We start from the raw sequence: 20209 nt of genomic DNA, 5'->3' as shown, positions 1-20209 counted from the left end.
GTCACAAACTACCAGGTAACCAATCAGATCAACATGTGTTCGTCAACGAGTGGATCTCTGAGCTGAGGGAGTGAGTGGAGGCGGGGCTCATTTGCATATTCGTAGAACCATGCATACTAAATTAGTCAAGGGTGTAGAGTTACATTCAAGCTATTTTAAAGCTACAATGTATGATATTTTCCCCTATCTAGCGGTGAAATTGTATAAGACTACCCAGTGAATATTATTTTCTGTTCCTTACAATTCCAAGGGCGTTTTAACTCATACGGTGGCTGTATTATTCCAAGATTAACATGACTTCCAGTTCGACTTTGTCCATGAGTGTTCCTTCAAGTGATGAGGTTAGAACTATTCATCACCTGTGATCCGTCGCTGCACAGATTTATGTTACAAGGTAAACAATACTTTTTCACCATTGACGCGAGGAAAAGCAACGCAAGTTATACTAGAGGTCGTTCTGGCGTTATGCACAACCATGCTATGGTTAGACAAGCAACTATAAAACTTTGAATTTACACAAATAGGCTGAATTACCTGTCGAGAAGAAAGCAGGCAACCTCGGCGTCCGTTTTAAAATCTTTGCTCCTCATGAGCTCTTTCCATCTGGGAAAAGTTACTCCAATATTGACTTTGGTCTTGCTGATTTGCCTGTCGCGTTGACGTTTTAATTCTCTCTTTCGCTTCCTTGGCGACTCTGCTACATGTCCTCGAAAATAGGCGTGATCCTCCATCTTCAGCAATCTTTCAAATCTGCCGGCAGTCGCGAGTAATCTCCCCCTCGCATTCGTCATGGTGCCACTGAGTGTAAAACGCGAAAGACGAAGCTTGAATTTCCAGTATGTCCCTCTTTGGCGAATGTATTTTCAAGATGGAGGCGCAACATGGCTGCCGCCATTCGAATGACTCGCTCGTATGTATTCTAAATGGCAGATTTTACACTTACGAGAATACTTTATTAGTTGGTGGAAGTGATTACACATGAATGAGCACACATACTTTTAAAGGAACAAAGTGTTTTTTTGCTAAGAATCAACTTAAAAAGTTACACAGTGTAGCTTTAAGGCATTAAAAAATTTCAAGGAAAAAAAAAAACGTTTAAATATGTAATTTTGGTGATGAAAGATGAGTTTTAAGGGATAAAATGATTAACTACAGGGGAACTTTAATTGTTAAAAAGAAAGATTATTTACAGAGGAGCCACGAGAATTGCCGTCCTTCATAACTTTAACCAATAAAAAAAAATCGATTGGGATTCGGGAACCTCTCTGATTGGTGGATCTTACATCGTGCCCTTGAGTCGTAAAAACACCCCCCCCCCCCCCCCCAAAATTACCCCGTTTGCATCTGCAACTTTGCCAGGCATAGCCTATACACACATTCTTCCTGTGAGTTGATGTCAATATTTAAGACTGTCGGATGACAGGAGACTGTTGCAAGACAAGAATAACTAGAAGTCTTGAAGTCATGGGTGTCTGATTTCCAACATTTCTTCAAAATATCTCCTTCCGTGTTCAACAGAACAAAGAGACTCATACAGGTTGAGGGTGAGTAATGACTTTTAATGACTTTTATGTGAACATCCTTAAAAAATATTTTTTTCCTTGAATAAAATAGCCTAATAAAATAAATGTTAACTGAAACAAAATACAATATAAAAAAACTTAAACTTATTTTATTTCATTTTTATGAAATCATTTAATTTTAAAAATATTTTAATTTGTACTATAAATACTATATATATATTATAAATTGAATTTAAGTTGTGTTTATCTATATACTTTTTAAAAAATGAATAAAAATGACAACAACAGACAACAAAATTACTAAAACATTAATTCAATTTAAAATGAAAAATATAAAAATATTAATAAAAACTACAATTGATTTTAATGATTCTAAACTAACACTACACTGTCAAATCCAACAGTGATTCTAACTAACACTTTTTAGTTAACATAACAATTTCTTAACTTAATTGTACAAATCTAGTAATCTGTACTATCACATACTATGCTTTGTTTACTAAGAAAACCCAAGTTAAGATTAATTGACTGGTTTGAGTGTGGTTTTTGAGGTGGGGAAAATCTTAATGGACTTTTCACTCATTTCCTCCACTTCTGCAGTTATTTTTCTGTTTGCATTCACTCATTTCCCAAAGTCATCTTCACTGTAAAAAATTTTAAGCCAGTACAACAAAAAAAAATCTTAGTACTAATTTCCTTCAGCTTTTTCTTGTTTACTCAACTTTTGTAAATAACAGTTAGACTGACTGAAATTAAGTTGTAAGTCTTACAATTTTTTTTTTATTGGGTTAACTTAAGATTGTTAGTTTTCTGGAGAGGTGCAACTATTTTTTAACAAACCTTTTTAAGTTGAGCCAATTCAAAAAAAATTGTCTCAATGTCTGAAGTTGAGTGAACAAAAAAATCCTAAAGGAAATTGGTACTAAGTAATAATATGTTAAGACTGGAAACTACAATAACTTTGCCCAAGTCAAAAACTGAAAACAGTGAGTCAATGTTAACAAAACATTTATTCAGAAGCATGTTGAAGGCAAATAAAAATGTCATTTCAATTAGCTGTCATCATGACAAGAATTTTCTTTTTTTATTCAAAGGAATATATTACCCCAAAATCATAATTATTTACTTTTTTCTGTCTCAAACTCATAGGACACAAAGACATGCAGCTGTAATTTGTATTTTCTGAAGTAATACAGTTTTGGAAGAAACAATAAACTAACAATTCTTTTTAAATCTTGATATCCGATTGTATTCAGAAGACATGGATTAAATCATATGTGTTACATTTATATAAAACATGGTTTACATTTATATCTTTATGTTCTAGAGAAGAAATGAAGCCATAAAAAGACTATGCACTAAATAAGAGTACAAACTGGAACAAATAAATGCTCAATCTTACAATTATCCATATGGATTGCAGCTACTTGAACAATACATTTTTGAAGGACTGGACTCTTGCTGAGCACTTTAAGTCAAGACCAATAAACATTTTTTAATTTAGTCAAAAGTGTATTTTATGTATTTTAATTGTTTAGGATAGTTCAAATTGAGGGCATAAATCAAGCCAAAGATGAGAGTAACAGCTGTGGCAAAGTTCTTGCACATTATCTAGCCCAATCTGCTCTTATAGTACTACAGAGAGGCACCTTATAATTGGGTTGGAGTGGAACAGTTGCAACATCATCTTCAATGATAGTTAAGATCCTCATCTTCTCCCCTTGTGAATGTCTTCTGGCTCTGTGTCCTGCAGTAGAAAATAAATTGACATAACTTTTTTTTATTTTGAATTACGTTACACCACAGAGTGACCCTAAACATGTGCTCATGTACCTTCACTTGAAAAGTAAAGGTGGTCATGTTTTTAAGCTTGTTCAAATTCAGCCATAGAACTAAAACTGATAAACAGAATACATCTCCCAATTTCCTGCACCTGTGCTGTTAGATGCCATATCAGTATTAAAGGGATAGTTTACCCAAAAATGAAAATTAGCCCATGATTTACTCACCCTCAAGTCTGCCACTATATCACTGCCCTTATAAAGCTTGGAAGAGCCAGGAATCGTTTTAAAGGGGACATATCATGCTAAATCCACTTTTTTAGCCCTTAAATGCATTTTGTTGTATATTTGGAGTGTTTAAAAGTACAGAAAAGTTGAAATTATTCTCTTCAGGTGCTTCGTTGATATCTTTATATTCTGTTTTGGCCTTATTTTTCAACCTGTTCAGATTTTTCTGTTCTCTATGACGTTTTGTGAACTATTACGTCACAGTATTTGCAGCGGAACTGCCAAATAAGGACATTGACTTCCAGCCCAACACTTCCAGCAATCCGCCATTATTATTTCTCGCTGCAATTTTGTAGTCCAAGCTAAAAGATGCAGAAGTTACGAGAGGGTAAGTTAAAATGTTCGGTTGTTGGCTGTAGTAACCCACACGCTTCATTACACCGTCTAATGTAGATGAACTGCCGCGCTTGTGACAGGGCCATAGACTGTGGACAGGGCGCATGTTTAACTGAAAGAACGAGCAGAGAGAGAGAGACCCGGTCGCGCGCACGCTCTCTCTCTCTCTTCGGAGCCAGGCGAAAGTGTAAACAAGACACCGTCTCCAAACTAGACGCTGTCTTGCTCTCTCTCCCTCGCACATATTAATCAAAATAAATCGACACGGTGGTAAAAGGTCGGAAGACCAAAGTTTCATGTGTAAATACAGTAACACACCATTGCGATACATCCATATGAAGACGTTGTTCTGCAGGTTCGTCGTCTTCATTTTCATCTCGCTCCGGCTCCGACTCTGGCTCGAACATGTAAGGCTGGCTGGACAAGTCTTCCGTTGTTGACATTTTGTTAATAACGTGTGAATAAAAAGTTTCTGTGCCGCTATAATCGTATCTCTGCTATCAAACTACAAAAATGGCCGAACGGGGTGGAGTTGAACCTCTGCAAACTGGAGAGGGGGCGGGGGGGGTATGAAGTGTCTCAATTGTATTTAAAGAGACCGCACCAAAACGAGTTGCTGCAGACGCACATCAGAAAAGGGGTAGAAAAGGGGCCTGTGGAGCTATAATAATAAGGAATTCAGACCCAAGCATTGCAGTTCTGCTTTATATAGACTACAAATGTATGATTTATATGTTAAAAGGAACGATTTAAAAGCATGATATGTCTCCTTTAATATAACTCCAAATGTATTTGTCTGATAGAAGAATGCCATATACACCTAATGACTTCAGGGTGAGTAAATCATGGGCTAATTTTCATTTTTGGGTGAACTATTCCTTTAATATAGTTACACGTGGCACAACGTCATGGGGATCTGGTGAACAGGTGAAATTATATCAAGTGTGAGTGTATATGCTGGTGACACACATCTTCTTACCAGGCAAGTCTTCAGGATGTTTCCTGACTTTTCCCTCATAAACAAAGGTAGAGCTCTGAGAGTTGTAGCCTTTCTTTGACCAAGCACATTGTAGTTTCTGTGTCTGAAAGACAGAAAACAAATATGGAACAAGCTATGCATGTTATATCCAAAGAGAAGCATGGGAATTACCTTGAAAAGGAGATGGCAAAATTCAGCCTTTAACCAGAGAGATATGACCACATGCAAAATAATTACCTGATGATTAAGTTGGTCTAGGAGGATCTTCATCTCATCGTATACGCTCCACCACTTGTTTTGTACAATTAGATGTGTATTCATCTAACTAAGAGAAAAAGGTGCTCTTCTGATTAGTTTGTGTAAACCTGTAATACTCAGCACAGACCCTGAAAAAAAAAAAAAAAAAAAAAAAAACATTGTTAAAACAGTAAGAATTAAGTGTAGGCCTACACGTTAATTCAGTTCTACTAACTAAAAATGATAAACTCACCTGATCTTTCAAAAACAAAGGCCACTGTTTTAGCACATCAGAGGTTCTTGTTGCTGTACTGATGTTCTTTAGTCTAAAAGGGACAAATACAACATAACAAAGATTCATATTAAACTAAAAAAAACAGTTACAGTAGGTTAATTTACATATAGTAAAAATACTACAGAAATGGAATAATCAAATGTGAAAAAAAATTAATTCATTTTTTCCTTAAAAATACAAAAGTTATTAAAGAGCAGTGAGCGATTTTGTCTTTCGTTGATTAACAGGAAGGACACTGACAGCGGCAGATAACATATTTTCACTTTAAACATTATTTAATATACAAAGCAAACATGCGTATTTTTAACATAACATTTGTTTTGCATATATAGGCCTATATTTTTTTCCCCTCTAAATTGTATTATATTATATTGCACTACTGTAGAATGCCTGAGCCTCAACCTAAGCATGTACAAATTGTCACTGACATTTGTATATAGGCCTATATAACAAATAAACTTGAAATTGAATTTAAATTGAATAGACTACTGTCACTTTAAGAGCTAACGTTATTGCACAGATTTAATACTGAAACATCTGGATTTTACAACATTGTTTGTTCACTTAAGACATAGCCGACTGTATTTACATGAATACTACACACACAGTGGGTTTTTTTAAATAATTGTGTGTATTTCACTATTAATTAGCAATAAGCCGTGAAAGATAACTGAATTCACACTCACATTCTGTCTGAGATAAACAGCTCTCTTCTGTCTCAATCAGCGCAAGCACCAGATTTGAGTCTTTTTTAACGACTTACTGCGCATAACATTTTAAACTTAGTGCACGTTCTTGTCTTTTCTCATTCAAGCATGTTTCCTCACTTTAACGTTAGTCTAGGTGTCAATAGTTAAGTACGTTAGCCATGTGCTACGCGGATAATCTCTAACAATAGACACTTATCGTCTCCACAGAAAATATCTTTTAACATAATACTATATTTTACCAACATATGTCTGCAATTAATGTAGCTTATTTTCATTCATAAAAGCAAAATAAAACTTACCTCAGAGATGAATCCAGTCCCTTCGATAGCGTGGTTGAAGGAGGAAACCCCGTGTAACGTACATAGAGACAGACTGCACATGCGCGATGGTGGGAAGTTAAACGTTCCAGCGCAGAAATCAAAACATTAAGTTTTCTCAACTTATTTTTTTGTGTTCATTGGACAAATAGTAGTAAACATGCAGTTAAATAGTTTTTATAAGTTAACTCAACATTGCGCTCAAACATTTGCCCACTCAACTTATAATCTTAAGGTGAGTAAACAATTTGCGAGTTGGATTTTTTACAGTGTTGAATGTTGAAATTTTAATACAATAAAATTTGAGAGAACATCACATAAACTGACTTCATAAATTGATGTTGATTTTCCTAAAATGTTTTAGTGTTCCCTTTGGTTGGGCACTTGGAACTTCATTTACACTATTGTAATTCTCTTCACATTGATCCACTGATGCAGCGATTGCAACAAGAAATTAGTTATTCGGTTTCAAAGGAAGAGAAGTAATATACTGTGTATATATATGTGTGTATGTGTGTATATATATATATATATATATATATGATGTATAACATAACTATATTTCATGTCCATTAATGATCTTTTATAATTTTGTTGCTAACACTTATGTCCCAAACAACCTGTGAAACTTTTAATTGGGTTTATATAATCTATCTATGTGTGTGACAATCTTGCAATTGATCATACTTGAGTCACACAGACTTCAACATTCAGCCTGCAAAACACAACAACGGCAACAATTATATTTTATTTAAAGTAAATTATCAAGTACTCACTACAGTTCTTTTTTAGTTACTAGAACTCTTGTGTAAGTGAACTACTAAGCATTTGTCAGTACCACATACTATTCCTATTTCACTTGTTTTTTTTTTGTCAAAATCATGTAGTTTGTTAAGACATGATTTTGGACATCAACAACAAAAGTCAAAGAAAATCAACGAAATCTTTTCTCCTCACTTTAATTAAAGGTGCATGTTTAGCTATACTTTTCTCGATTAAAGTTAAAACATTTTTAAGCTTGATCAAGCAGTTATTACTGTAATGTTCAGTAAAGATGAAAGAATTATTACACAGAATCTCCACTGACTGAACCTCCTCTAATAAGCTGTAAACCACCTCCCATTAGAGTCCTATATATCTCCATCACCATCAGAGGACGAGGTTCATGAAAACACAAGACGGCAGATTCACCAGCAAGAAGCACGAAACCAAAGAGATCACGAGTACAAGAGAAGACATGTACAGTCAAGGACCGACAATCGGGACAATAAACCCCTCATTCAGTGGCGCTCCAGATGAGAAGGATCCATCACAGCCCAGGATGGGTCCGCCTGTGCCAGGCATGCCTCTATATCCACAAGGTCCAGTTCACACCGGGGTCACGGTTCAGCCCACTGTGTTCATGATCTCCACACCAGCGCCCGTTAATGTGCCAGATTACTTGTGGTACTCCATCTTTACTCTGGTGTGTTGTTGTCTCCCACTGGGAATCGCTGCCATCATCTACTCTATCTCTGTAAGTATTCGCTCTCACTTCATATATATCACTAAAAAATGTACTGTAGAATTTGCAGGCAAAAAAGTTGCCAATAAAGTCCTTTAAAAAAGGAAATTGCTGTCAAATTGATTACAGTATAATACTGTAAAGCATTTGACAGTTATGTGAAATTAAATTTCTCAACTAAAGTTACCAATAAAATCCTGTAAATATACCCCCAAAATCCAGGATGATGTTTTAATAGCTTAACATTTAAAATGCTGTTTTTTTTTTTTTTTTTTTTTTTTTTTTACAGTAGACTGTAATATATTGACTTAAATGCATTAGGATTGTAAAGGTGATCCACTGGAGGCAAGTGTAAATGAGAACCCAAGTGCAGTTTATTATAAACAAAACCAAACATGAAACAAAAACATGGCGTGGCGTGGCATGAAAACTCAAAACAAGACATGAACATGAACATGAACATGAACATGAACAGGACTCACAACAGTGGTTTACAGGAAACAATACTTGACAAAGACACATGGCAAACATGAGGGTTTAAATCAGGGGTGGGGAACGTTGATCCTGGAGGGCCATTGTCCTGCAGAGTTTAGCTCCAACCCTGAAAAAAACATTTGGCTGCCTGCAACTTCAGTAATCCTGAAGACATTGATTAGCTTCAGGTGTGTTTGATTAGGGTTGGAGCTAAACTCTGCAGGACAATGGCCCTCCAGGATCAACGTTCCCCACCCCTGGTTTAAATACACAGACTAATGACTAGACAAGGGTCACCTGTGAACAATGATCAGACAATTAACCAATGACAAGACACCGTCAAACAGACGCAATGCGGCGAAAGGCGACGCTACACAACAAATTACCAACAACTGATCGCGCTCGTTCTGTTTCTGACGCACTTCAAGCACTCGCTGGGCGGGGGAAGATTAATGCGCCGGACCAGAGTCGGGGGACTGTGTAGCCTATTCACATCTGCCTTGTTTGGTTCGATTGAATCGAACTCAAGTTTGTTTCCCCCCTTGGTGCGGATTTGGGGAGGTGTGAATACAGCAATCGAACTCGGGTGCGGACCAAACAACCGAACCGAGACCCAGCTGAAGAGGTGGTCTCGGTACGGTTCCAAACGAACTCTGGTACGGTTCGTTTATGGTGTGAACATGAACCGACCCAATTGCAGAAAACTGCGCCTTTTTATTTGACTGCTCTTATGAGCATACTGAACAAAACGGACATTTTGGCATAATGGTTATTGTTCATTCAAGCGCGAAAGAGAATTCTGGCGCGCTGTCTGTGCACGCGATACTGTTGCGTGTCTTTCTGCGCGTCGTGTGTGCATCAGGACATTCATAGACAGAGCGTTCTCTTTTGTCTTATCGCGCTTAAATGGTTTAAAAGCATGTTCTCTCCGCCGGAACCGTCTTGCAACACATCGTCGTCTTCTCAAAATCCTAATTACAACATCGTATAGATAACATTGTATCATATGATGCTCATTAGTTTCTTAATATTGCGTTAGTAGAGAATAACACCAAAATAAAAGAACAAATATTGCATTACGAAATATCTCCATGCTGAGCCTGTTTGTGCACTTCCTGCTTTTCCCTGCTTGAGAATTCCTGTCCAATGAATGGATGACCTTAGCACACTGTGGTTTTGTTTACAAATGTTGGTTCACTTGCAAAAAGAGCAGTGTGAAAGCGAACAAAACATTTTATTTGGTCCGGACCAAAGCAAGTGAACTATCGGACTTTCCTGGTGTGAATACACCCTTAGTTACGTTTTTGTGCTAGAGTTTTTTTTTTGCTTTATTTGGTAGTATTTCAAATATGGTTTTAAAATAGTATTAGTAAAAAAATTAAAAATAATAATAAAATAATTCAGTCATTCACTCATTTTAGCGCCCCTATGGCTGAGTAGCGCCCCTAGCATTTGCCTATTCCACCTTTGCGGCGGGCCGGCCCTGGTGGCATGGCGTGGGCGGACCTGGGCGGAGCAGGCTGTGCAGGAGGCCAGGGTGGACCTGACAGTTCAGGGGACCATGGCAGCGCTATCAAGGGACCCACTGCCCCCCCTCCCAAAATGTTCTTGGGGGAAGCTATGGGGTAATGGCCTGGAATGGATACAAGCTTAGGAACAGAAATGACGTGAAAAGTCTCAGCAGAAGTGACGTGAACCGTCTCTGGCTCGGCAGAAGTGACGTGAACCGTCTCTGGCTCGGCAGAAGTGACATGAACCGTCTCTGGCTCGGCAGACGTGACGTGAGCGTCTCTGGCTCGGCAGAAGTGACATGAACCGTCTCTGGCTCGGCAGAAGTGACATGAACCGTCTCTGGCTCGGCAGAAGTGACGTGAGCGTCTCTGGCTCGGCAGAAGTGACATGAACCGTCTCTGGCTCGGCAGAAGTGACATGAACCGTCTCTGGCTCGGCAGAAGTGACATGAACCGTCTCTGGCTCGGCAGACGTGACGTGAGCGTCTCTGGCTCGGCAGAAGTGACATGAACCGTCTCTGGCTCGGCAGAAGTGACATGAACCGTCTCTGGCTCGGCAGACGTGACGTGAGCGTCTCTGGCTCGGCAGAAGTGACATGAACCGTCTCTGGCTCGGCAGAAGTGACATGAACCGTCTCTGGCTCGGCAGACGTGACGTGAGCGTCTCTGGCTCGGCAGACGTGACGTGAACCGTCTCTGGCTCGGCAGACGTGACATGAGCGTCTCTGGCTCGGCAGACGTGACATGAACCGTCTCTGGCTCGGCAGAAGTGACATGAACCGTCTCTGGCTCGGCAGACGTGACATGAGCGTCTCTGGCTCGGCAGACGTGACGTGAGCGTCTCTGGCTCGGCAGACGTGACATGAACCGTCTCTGGCTCGGCAGAAGTGACATGAACCGTCTCTGGCTCGGCAGACGTGACATGAGCGTCTCTGGCTCGGCAGACGTGACGTGAGCGTCTCTGGCTCGGCAGACGTGACGTGAACCGTCTCTGGCTCGGCAGACGTGACGTGAGCGTCTCTGGCTCGGCAGACGTGACGTGAACCGTCTCTGGCTCGGCAGACGTGACGTGAACAGGCTCAGCAGCAGACATGACGTGAAGAGAGACAGGCTTGGCAGGTACTGTAGGGTTGCGGGGCTCCTTGTCCGCCAAACCCACAGTAAAAGTTGAGCCACTTAATAAAAGGGCATAGTCAATATACTGGGCCAGGGAAAAAAATTGTTTTCCCCCTGGCAATTGGGACCACACCGGATCGTTCAGCCTAAACCGAAAAATGTCCTCAAGAGCCACATCATTAAATTTTACCTGGCAACACAGTCCACAAAATTTCTCCACATACATTTCCAGGGAAAGATTTCCCTGGCGTAGGTTTAGGAGGGCAGCCGCTGGGTTCATTGTTGGAGGTCAAGTATTCTGTAAAGGTGATCCACTGGAGGCAAGTGTAAATGAGAACCCAAGTGCAGTTTATTATAAACAAAACCAAACATGAAACAAAAACATGGCATGGCATGGTAGTGATGTTACATATGACACTGAAGCTTCGATGCGCGTATCACATAAGCGACACAATTTGTAGTGAAGCCCCGTATCGAGGCGTGTATTGGTTTACTAGAGTCACGTGATCGATGACAAATGAAGCCTCACTTTCTGTCCAGTCACGTGCGCGTTTCGCTTTGGGTGTCAGAAGGCTCGAACTTCAGATCGTATTTAACGAGTCATTGTTGCCTCAGTCTGGTTGATATTTACAATTATTGATATTGACATTTAATAACAGATGATCCTATCAGACTGTCCTTATTCATTGTGTGTGTGTGTAGAAAGAGAGAGAGAAAGAGAGTAGGCCTACATTAAATCGTATTGAATCATATAAGCTATTATATTTTATTGTCACACTTTAATGGGAAAATTAATTTATTTAATGAACAAATCAAACACAAACATGTAAGGCTTTTATTTGTACACATAACACTGAAACTATGGAGTGTGTTGTGGTTGCTTCATCTGCCAGAGCTTCTAACACAGGCTTCTGGCTGCTTTATTTTAAATAAGCACCAGATGGCGCTGTTCTCGGCGCTGTTCTCGACACTCTCGAAGCTTTGAATCTTTTCCCGGAACAGTCAGGGGAAAGCCTCAGTGATTCATGAGGCTTCATTTCCCCATCCCTATGGCATGGCATGGCGTGGCATGGCATGAAAACTCAAAACAAGACATGAACATGAACAGGACTCACAACAGTGGTTTACAGGAAACAATACTTGACAAAAACACATGGCAAACATGAGGGTTTAAATACACAGACTAATGACAAGTAAAGGGACACCTGTGAACAATGATCAGACAATTAACCAATGACAAGACACATGGCAGGATCACATGACAAACAGGGAATCACATGACAGACATGGAAACATGATATGAACAAACCTAAAACGTGACAAGGATAAACACTATCTGAATATATTTACAAATGGATAAAAACCATGTCAAGGGTGTTGCAAATAAAAGGGATAGTTCACCCAAAAATTCTGTCATCATTTACTCTCTCATGTTAATCATGTTGTTCCAAAGAAGATATTTTGAAGAAAGTTGGGAATCAGACAGTTGACGGCACCCATTGACTTCCATAATATGGGGAAAAAAAATACTATATTCTATGGATGGAAGTCAATGGGTGCCGTTAACTGTCTGATCCCCAACATTCTTCAAAATATCTTCTTTTGTGTTCAACTGAAGGAATTATACAGGTTTGGAACAACATGAGAGTGAGTAAATGATGACAAAATTATTGGGTGAATGATCCCTTTGAAGACTTTCTTTGTCTGACAGAAAGTTTAATATATAGCCTATATACATATATAGCTTGAGATAATGCACTTTTACACAATTTAACACTTTATAGAATGTGATGACAAAAGGTTTTATCGAGTTGATCTTTGTGTACATGTTGTGATGCAGTGATATTTGCATAAACTTTAATTACATTAATGACTAACCGAATGCTGGGAAACCAGACGGTCATATTGCAAATTAAACTTTTAATTTCCTGCAATGATGTCATCAGGGATGGGTTACGAAACCCGTTCCCGGGGCTAAATTATTAAAGTATGCAGTAACGCAGGTTTACACAGAAAAAAATGTGCTTTTTAATAATGTCTAAATTAATACTTGTTAAAAACAATCACTTTAGCCAAGTTTGTACCTTTTTCTGTTTATTTTGATAAAATAATTCATTTTTGTTCAATAAATATACTGTCATTAAAATATGTTAATATAAAAATATATTTTAAAAATACAATAAAAAAGTAAAGATTCTGAAAGCATTGAATGAGATCCCATAATAATTATAGATTTACAGTTGTAACATTGAATCATATCTTATTATATGACAGTATCATATATATATATATATATATATATATATATATATATATATATATATGAAGACTTTAGATGCAAAAGCCTCTAAGTGCCATCTGAAATTTTCTTCTAGAATTTTTATCAAGCTTGTATATTTATGTTCAGTTATTTCACTTTAATGGCAATGAAAATTACCTATTAATTGTCATTAAAGTAAAATTACTATACTTAAACATATGAGCTTGAATAAAATGCTCATTTTAGAAGAAAATTTCAGATGGCACTTAGAGGCTTTTTCATCTGAAATCTTCATATATTTATTTTAAATATGATGGTTTCATTATAAATATGGTGATTATCTGTCCTGTTGTGTTTGCAGTGCGCATCTGATCAGTGGCTGCCCTACCACAAACACAAAATGTATTCATTATTTTCATTATCCAGATGTCATAGTCATCTCATCAGACAGCTGGATTCTCCTTTTACACCAGAAATTACAGCATAATTAGGGTTACAGCTCTGGATAACTTTGGATTTGCATTTGGAGTCATTAAAAGCAATGATCTATGATATGTGTTACGAACTGCTGCGAGACAATAAGGTTGAGGATCCCAAATGCAGTTTATTAGAGTAATCCAAAATCCAAGCAAGGGTCATACACAGGCAGGCAGTCCATACATACAAACAAACAAACAAATCCAAAGGGTAAGACAGGAACGGGAAAACCAGAACACAGGCAGATATCAAGAACCAGGAACATCGACAACAGTGGAAACTCTCAGAAATGCCGTGTAACAACATACAAAACTTCGCAGAGAGTGATGGGGTGAACCAGGCTTATATGGGGTGAGCTAAAGAAGATAATGAGACACAGGTGAAAGTAATAATGAGTGCTGATGAGTCCAGGCAGAGAATTATGGGAGATGTAGTCTGTGAGTGAAACAGGATAGTCTGATGTGGAGTGCCCTCTGGTGGCCAGCTGATGACCATTACAATATGACATGCGATTTTTAGTGTGAAATAAAACACGCATTGACAGTTTGATTGTTTTTTTGCAGACTCAAAATGCTAACATGGCTGGACAGCAAGATTTAGCGACCAAGTCCTCCAGAACGGCATTGATCCTGAACCATGTCGCTCTCGGTCTCGGCATCACAGTCTACATACTGATCATCCTCCTCTCACTGCACAATAACAGCGTTTTTTAATGCTGTATTCTGCTTCACATGCAGCTATTCATGATTTTGCCAAAGAAATTACAAATCACAAGTGGTGTAGGCCTATGTGAAATTATTTGCCTTCAAATATATTCAATGTATCTTTTGATTGGTGCCTTTTAATTAATTAATTAATTAATTAATTAATTAATTATTCTGTTTTATGAATCTTATTAATATCTTCTTTATGAATTCTCTAGTCATTGATAGTATTAACCCTTTCATGCATGAATTATGATAACCTCAGTCAGGATTTTTTTCCTATGTGTTTTTATTGCTCTTAGGGCATGAAAAACAAGAATTGATTTTTATTTGATTTTTTTTACAAATTTTTCAAAGAGATCTTCAGATGTCCACTTGAGTGGACAGCATGCGGTTAGTTTAAACTGAAGATATACTGTATTAAATATAAGACAATAATCAAACAGATAAAGTATGTGAATTTAACAAACTAATCAATGCAATTGTATCAAATCATGTCAAAACTATAAAATATTTACAAAAAAAATAAATGCAAAATATTGCAAAGGCTTCATACAACTTCATACAAGTTGCACTTCGCGTATCTTTGATATCAGAACATGAGGACGTGATTCCATCAGAATTTTCTACAGCCTGTCAAGGTACAACTGTGGAAACCACTCAGATGTTCCCTCCAGTGCACCAGAGTATGGAGATTTACCCTTATTAGCTGATAATTCTGATTATGTTCAAGATGGACATGCACATTTCTATCATAGCCCTCCTCTGAGAAAACCTAGCGATACGTTTTTTCAATCTCATCTGAAATGATCAGTGTTGGGGGTAACGCATTACAAGTAACATGCATAACGCATTCAGATTACTTTTTTTTATGTTACAAGTAAAGTAATGTGTTACAAGTAACATGCATTACCTAATCAGATTACTTTTTGATCTAACAAATAATTAACTACAAGTAATGTGCATTACCTAATCAGATTACTTTTTGATGTAACGAGTAAAGAAACGCATTACAAGTAACATGCATTACGTAATCAGATTACTTTTTGATGTTATGAGTAAAGAAACGCATTACAATATCGCACATTACATAATCAGATTACTTTTCGATGTTATGAGGAAGGAAAAGCATTACAAGTAACATGCATTATGTAATCAGATTACTTTTTGATGTTATGAGTAAAGAAACGCATTAAAAGTAACATGCATTACGTAATCAGATAACTTTTTGATGTTATGAGTAAAAAAACGCATTACAATAACGTGCATTATGAAATCAGATTACTTTTTGATCTAACAAGTAAAGTAATGCATTACAAGTGTCATACATTATGTAATCACATGACTTTTTTAGATGTCAATGAAAATTACATTCTAATAATACAAATACATTTATTTACAGTAGAAAAAGTCAATGCATATTAAGTTTATAAGTTTTAAATTTCAAAAACAATATTCACATTATAATTATGAATTGTAGCTGAAATATAGCAGCTGATGCATGACGTCCACTACAATGGACATGTGATTAATCAGAGTTTTCTCTCAATCTAAAATCAAAACTTGGAAAATTTTACTGTGATATGACTCATTAGATATTGCTTGATGCTGCAATATTTTTTTTACCTACAAGAGTCTCCTAGGATAGAAGGAATCGGTGGATATTCTGGAGCAACTTGGCATGTCTGACTGACCCTTGGCCATCTTGGTTTGGAGGGGAAAAAATCTAAACACAACGGCTTGCCACTTGGTTGCAATGTATAGGATGATGCACCAGGGTCCAATGAAGAGGCTGATGTGCAACTTTGCCATAAAAACCCGTGCAAATTCAAGAAAATGCTTTTTTAATAGCTGTCCACTGTAGTGACCACTATGCGTGAAAGGGTTTTAATGTAATCATCATTCTTTATGTTGCATAATACTTTTACATGTTATTGATTTTTTTTAAATCATTTATATATTTTCTACTATATGCTCTGATATGTTTGATTACGTGATGTACCTTCGTATCAAAATATTAGGTGTTGGAATCTTTCGGATTCGATTCAAATCGATTCTTGAGGTCAAAAATCCACTGAATGAAATTGAAATTGAAATTTATTTAGTTTTTCTTTTCATTTTAGTCAATCCATTATTATTATTAATCTGACTGCAGTCATTACACACATGACTGGCAGTCTTCTGAAATAAAGCAAGGCAGGCAATTTTTATAATTTTTTTAAATATTAAAAATAGGAACAAAAAAAGCAATTTACAAACAATAGGACAAATACAACAGAAAAAAAATATACAAAATTAAATCAACTTTAAGTTTTTCAGGTACATTTTAAGGTTTATTTAACGTACTAAGAAATGCTAAATTGAATAATTAAATGTCAAAATAAAACACTGTATAGTCTACTAGTCAAGTCAAGTCATCTTCATTTATATAGCGCTTTTAACAATGTAGACTGTCTCAAAGCAGCTTTACAGAGATAAATGTATAATTTAACGTAAGATTGTTTTGGCTTTATAGCGGTTCTTTAATAAAGTTAATTTCCAGCTAAAGTTGGTTTTGATTGATTCGCTTCCGTCGCAATGATCATTTGTTATTAAGTTAGGGGCCGCCAAGACGACACCATTCTCTCTACACAAACTTTAAACGCGAATGGCGTTCAGATGCGCATTAAGAACGGGTTCAATAGTTATGTGCGTTTGAATATATGTGTGCAGGTTTGGAATTCCCTACAAACCAAGCCTAAACAAATTACTGGTGTTTCCTTATAGTTTTAATTCAGAATTTTATTTTATTTGATCAATTCGGGGTAGATACGCAAATTGAGTTTCCCGACAACGCTTTATCTGTAGAGTGGGAAAGGGATCCTCCATAGGGAGAGACTAGTTGGCACTTCAGCACTGCGTTGTCATCGGGTCCAGGCGAAGGGCCTTCGTCAGATCTGGAAACGGCCTGGATCCGGGAGGCTGCGGGAAAACCTCGGGATAAACACAGACACTAAAATTAGCGTAGATGCCATTCTTTCATGATGTAACAAGTACATCAGGATTTATGGGAAGTGTTCCCGGTTCCAGCTGACCTAATCTATGCAGCCTAATATTGAATTATAGAAGTCTATAATGTATCATGTGAATGCTAGGTCAAAGAGATGTGTCTTTAATCTAGCTTTGAACTGACAGAGTGTGTCTGCTTCCCGGACAATGTTAGGAAGACTGTTCCAAAGTTTTGGTGCTAAATAGGAAAAGGATCTACCGCCAGCAGTCGATTTTGATATTCTAGGTATTATCAACTGGCCGGAATTTTGAGATCGCAATAGACGTGAAGGAGTATAATGCGTTAAGAGCTCGCTCAAGTACTGCGGAGCTAAACCATTTAGTGCTTTGTAAGTAATCAGCAATATTTTAAAATTGATGCGATGTTTAATAGGGAGCCAGCGCAGTTTTGACAGAACCGGGCTAATATGGTCATACTTCCTGGTTCTGGTAAGAACTCGAGCTGCTGCGTTTTGAACTAGCTGTAGTTTGTTTATTAAGCGTGCAGGGCAACCACCCAGTAGAGCATTACAATAATCTAGCCTTGAGCTCATGAACGCATTAACTAATTGTTCCGCATTTGTCAATGAGAGCATATGGCATAATTTAGATATATTTTTAAGATGGAAAAATGCGGTTTTACAGATACTAGACACGTGACTTTCAAATGAAAGATTGGTATCAAAGAGCACACCCAGGTTCCTAACCGACGACAAAGACTTAACAGAGCAGCCATCAAGTGTTAGACAGTATTCTAGGTTATTACGTGAGGACGTTTTTTGTCCAATAATTAGAATCTCTGTTTTTTTCAGAATTTAGAAGTAGGAAATTACGAGTCATCCAATTTTTTATATCAGCTATGCATTCTGTTAATTTAGTGAATTGGTAAGTTTCGTTAGGTTTTGAAGAAATATAGAGCTGAGTATCGTCGGCATAACAGTGGAAGCTAATTCCATGTTTCCTAATGATATCTCCTAAGGGTAGCATGTACAGAGTGAACAGCAGCGGTCCTAGTACTGAGCCTTGTGGTACGACGGCAAATAGTATGCAAATAAGATGAGATATGTTGATGTATCAGCTTAAAATATGCTTATTCTATTCTGTGGGTGGATGGAGCTTACAGTAAACAGCATCAATTTGAGAAATATTAGAACCTCAGTGTGTCAGAAATATGGGGGGAACAGAATCCGAAGGCAAAAAAAAACAGCTGTCGAAATCCGTTCCCCCACCCCAATGATGAGAGGTGTTGATGTAATGGCTTAAAAAAATGCTGATTCTATTTTGTGTGTGGATGGAGCTTAACTTGCATCAGTTTAAAGAATATATTTATTTATTTTTCCTTTTATTATGATTGCACAGTATAGTAAAGATCTATGACCCGGGACTTAAACTCGTGTCGCCCAAAGTAAAAAAAAAAAAAAACATTGTCAGGTCACTGACCACTAGGCTATTGTGAGGCAAGAAATTTGCTGCAATTTGATCAATATTAGAACCTTATGCGTAAGAAACATAGGGGGAACAGAATCCGACGGCAAATAGTTCAGCTGTCGAATTCCGTTCCCCCACCCCAATGATGAGAGGTGTTGATGTATCGGCTTAAAATATGCTGATTCTATTTTGTGTGTGGATGGAGCTTAACTTGCATCAGTTTAAAGAATAGAATTTATTTTTCCTTTTATTATGATTGGACATTATAGTAAAGTTCGATGACACGGGACTTGAACTCGGGTCGCCCAAAGCTAAAAAAAAACAAAAAAATGGTCAGGTTACTGACCACTAGACTATTGAGGCTATTAACTTACTACAATTTGATCAGTATTATAACCTTATTCAGTAAGAAACATAGGGGGAACTGAATCCGACGGCAAATAGTTCAGCTGTCGAATTCCGTTCCCCCACCCCAATGATGAGAGGTGTTGATGTATCGGCTTAAAATATGCTGATTCTATTTTGTGTGTGGATGGAGCTTAACTTGCATCAGTTAAAAGAATGTGTTTTTTTTTGTGCCTTTTATTATGATAGGACAGTATAGTAAAGTTTGATGACCGGGGACTTGAAAACGGGTCGCCCAAAGCTAAAAAAAACAAAAACATTGTCATGTCACTGACCACTAGGCTATTGAGGCTAGCAAATTGCTGCAATTTGATCAATATTAGAACCTTATTGCGTAAGAAACATAGGGGGAACAGAATCCGACGGCAAATAGTTCAGCTGTCGAAATCCGTTCCCCCACCCCAATGATGAGAGGTGTTGATGTAATGGCTTAAAATATGCTGATTCTATTTTGTGTGTGGATGGAGCTTAACTTGCATCAGTTTAAAGAATATATTTATTTATTTTTCCTTTTATTATGATTGGACAGTATAGTAAAGTTCGACGACCTGGGACTTGAACTCGGGTCGCCCAAAGCTAACAAAAACAAAAACATGGTCAGGTCACTGACCACTAGGCTTTTGAGGCTACTAATTTGTTACAATTTGATCAATATTAGAACCTTATTGTGTAAGAAACATAGGGGGAACAGAATCCGACGGCAAATAGTTCAGCTGTTGAAATCCGTTCCCCCACCCCAAAGATGAGAGGTGTTGATGTATCGGCTTAAAATATGCGTATTCTATTCTGTGGGTGGATGGAGCTTAAACAGCATCAATTTGAGAAATATTAGAACCT

At 37.5% G+C, this 20209-nt stretch overlaps 1 protein-coding gene and 1 long non-coding RNA gene across 4 annotated transcripts; one reads left to right on the top strand and one right to left on the bottom strand.

Moving 5' to 3' along the window:
- The first annotated feature begins 1522 nt into the window (after positions 1-1522).
- Positions 1523-15074, top strand: LOC307150577 (uncharacterized protein). Its single transcript, XM_079857928.1, has 3 exons — positions 1523-1544; positions 7593-7982; positions 14372-15074. The coding sequence occupies exons 2-3, from the start codon at positions 7632-7634 to the stop codon at positions 14519-14521; spliced, it is 501 nt and encodes a 166-aa protein (XP_079714054.1). The 5' UTR covers positions 1523-1544; positions 7593-7631; the 3' UTR covers positions 14522-15074.
- Positions 2409-6523, bottom strand: LOC307150564. 3 transcript variants are annotated; one of them, XR_013819752.1, is made up of 5 exons: positions 6449-6523; positions 5398-5470; positions 5145-5293; positions 4908-5010; positions 2409-3270 (listed from the first exon to the last, which is right to left on the bottom strand). It is a non-coding gene; the product is annotated as an uncharacterized lncRNA (long non-coding RNA). The 3 variants fall into 3 exon arrangements; XR_013819753.1 differs by lacking the exon at positions 2409-3270 and adding an exon at positions 4700-4724 and having other exon boundaries at positions 6449-6510; XR_013819754.1 differs by lacking the exon at positions 2409-3270 and having other exon boundaries at positions 4783-5010; positions 6449-6510.
- Positions 15075-20209: the final 5135 nt, after the last annotated feature.

The sequence above is a fragment of the Squalius cephalus genome (assembly GCF_949319135.1).
Source record: "Squalius cephalus genome assembly, chromosome: 22".
NCBI classification, from domain to species: Eukaryota; Metazoa; Chordata; class Actinopteri; order Cypriniformes; family Leuciscidae; genus Squalius; species Squalius cephalus.
This window is presented reverse-complemented; position numbering and strand designations above follow the sequence as displayed.

Coding starts and splice junctions, on each gene's coding strand:
- LOC307150577 (XM_079857928.1), top strand. CDS start 7,632: ATGAAAACACAAGACGGCAGATTCACCAGCAAGAAGCACGAAACCAAA. Junction 7,983..14,371: donor CCATCATCTACTCTATCTCT/GTAAGTATTCGC, acceptor GTTTTTTTGCAG/ACTCAAAATGCTAACATGGC.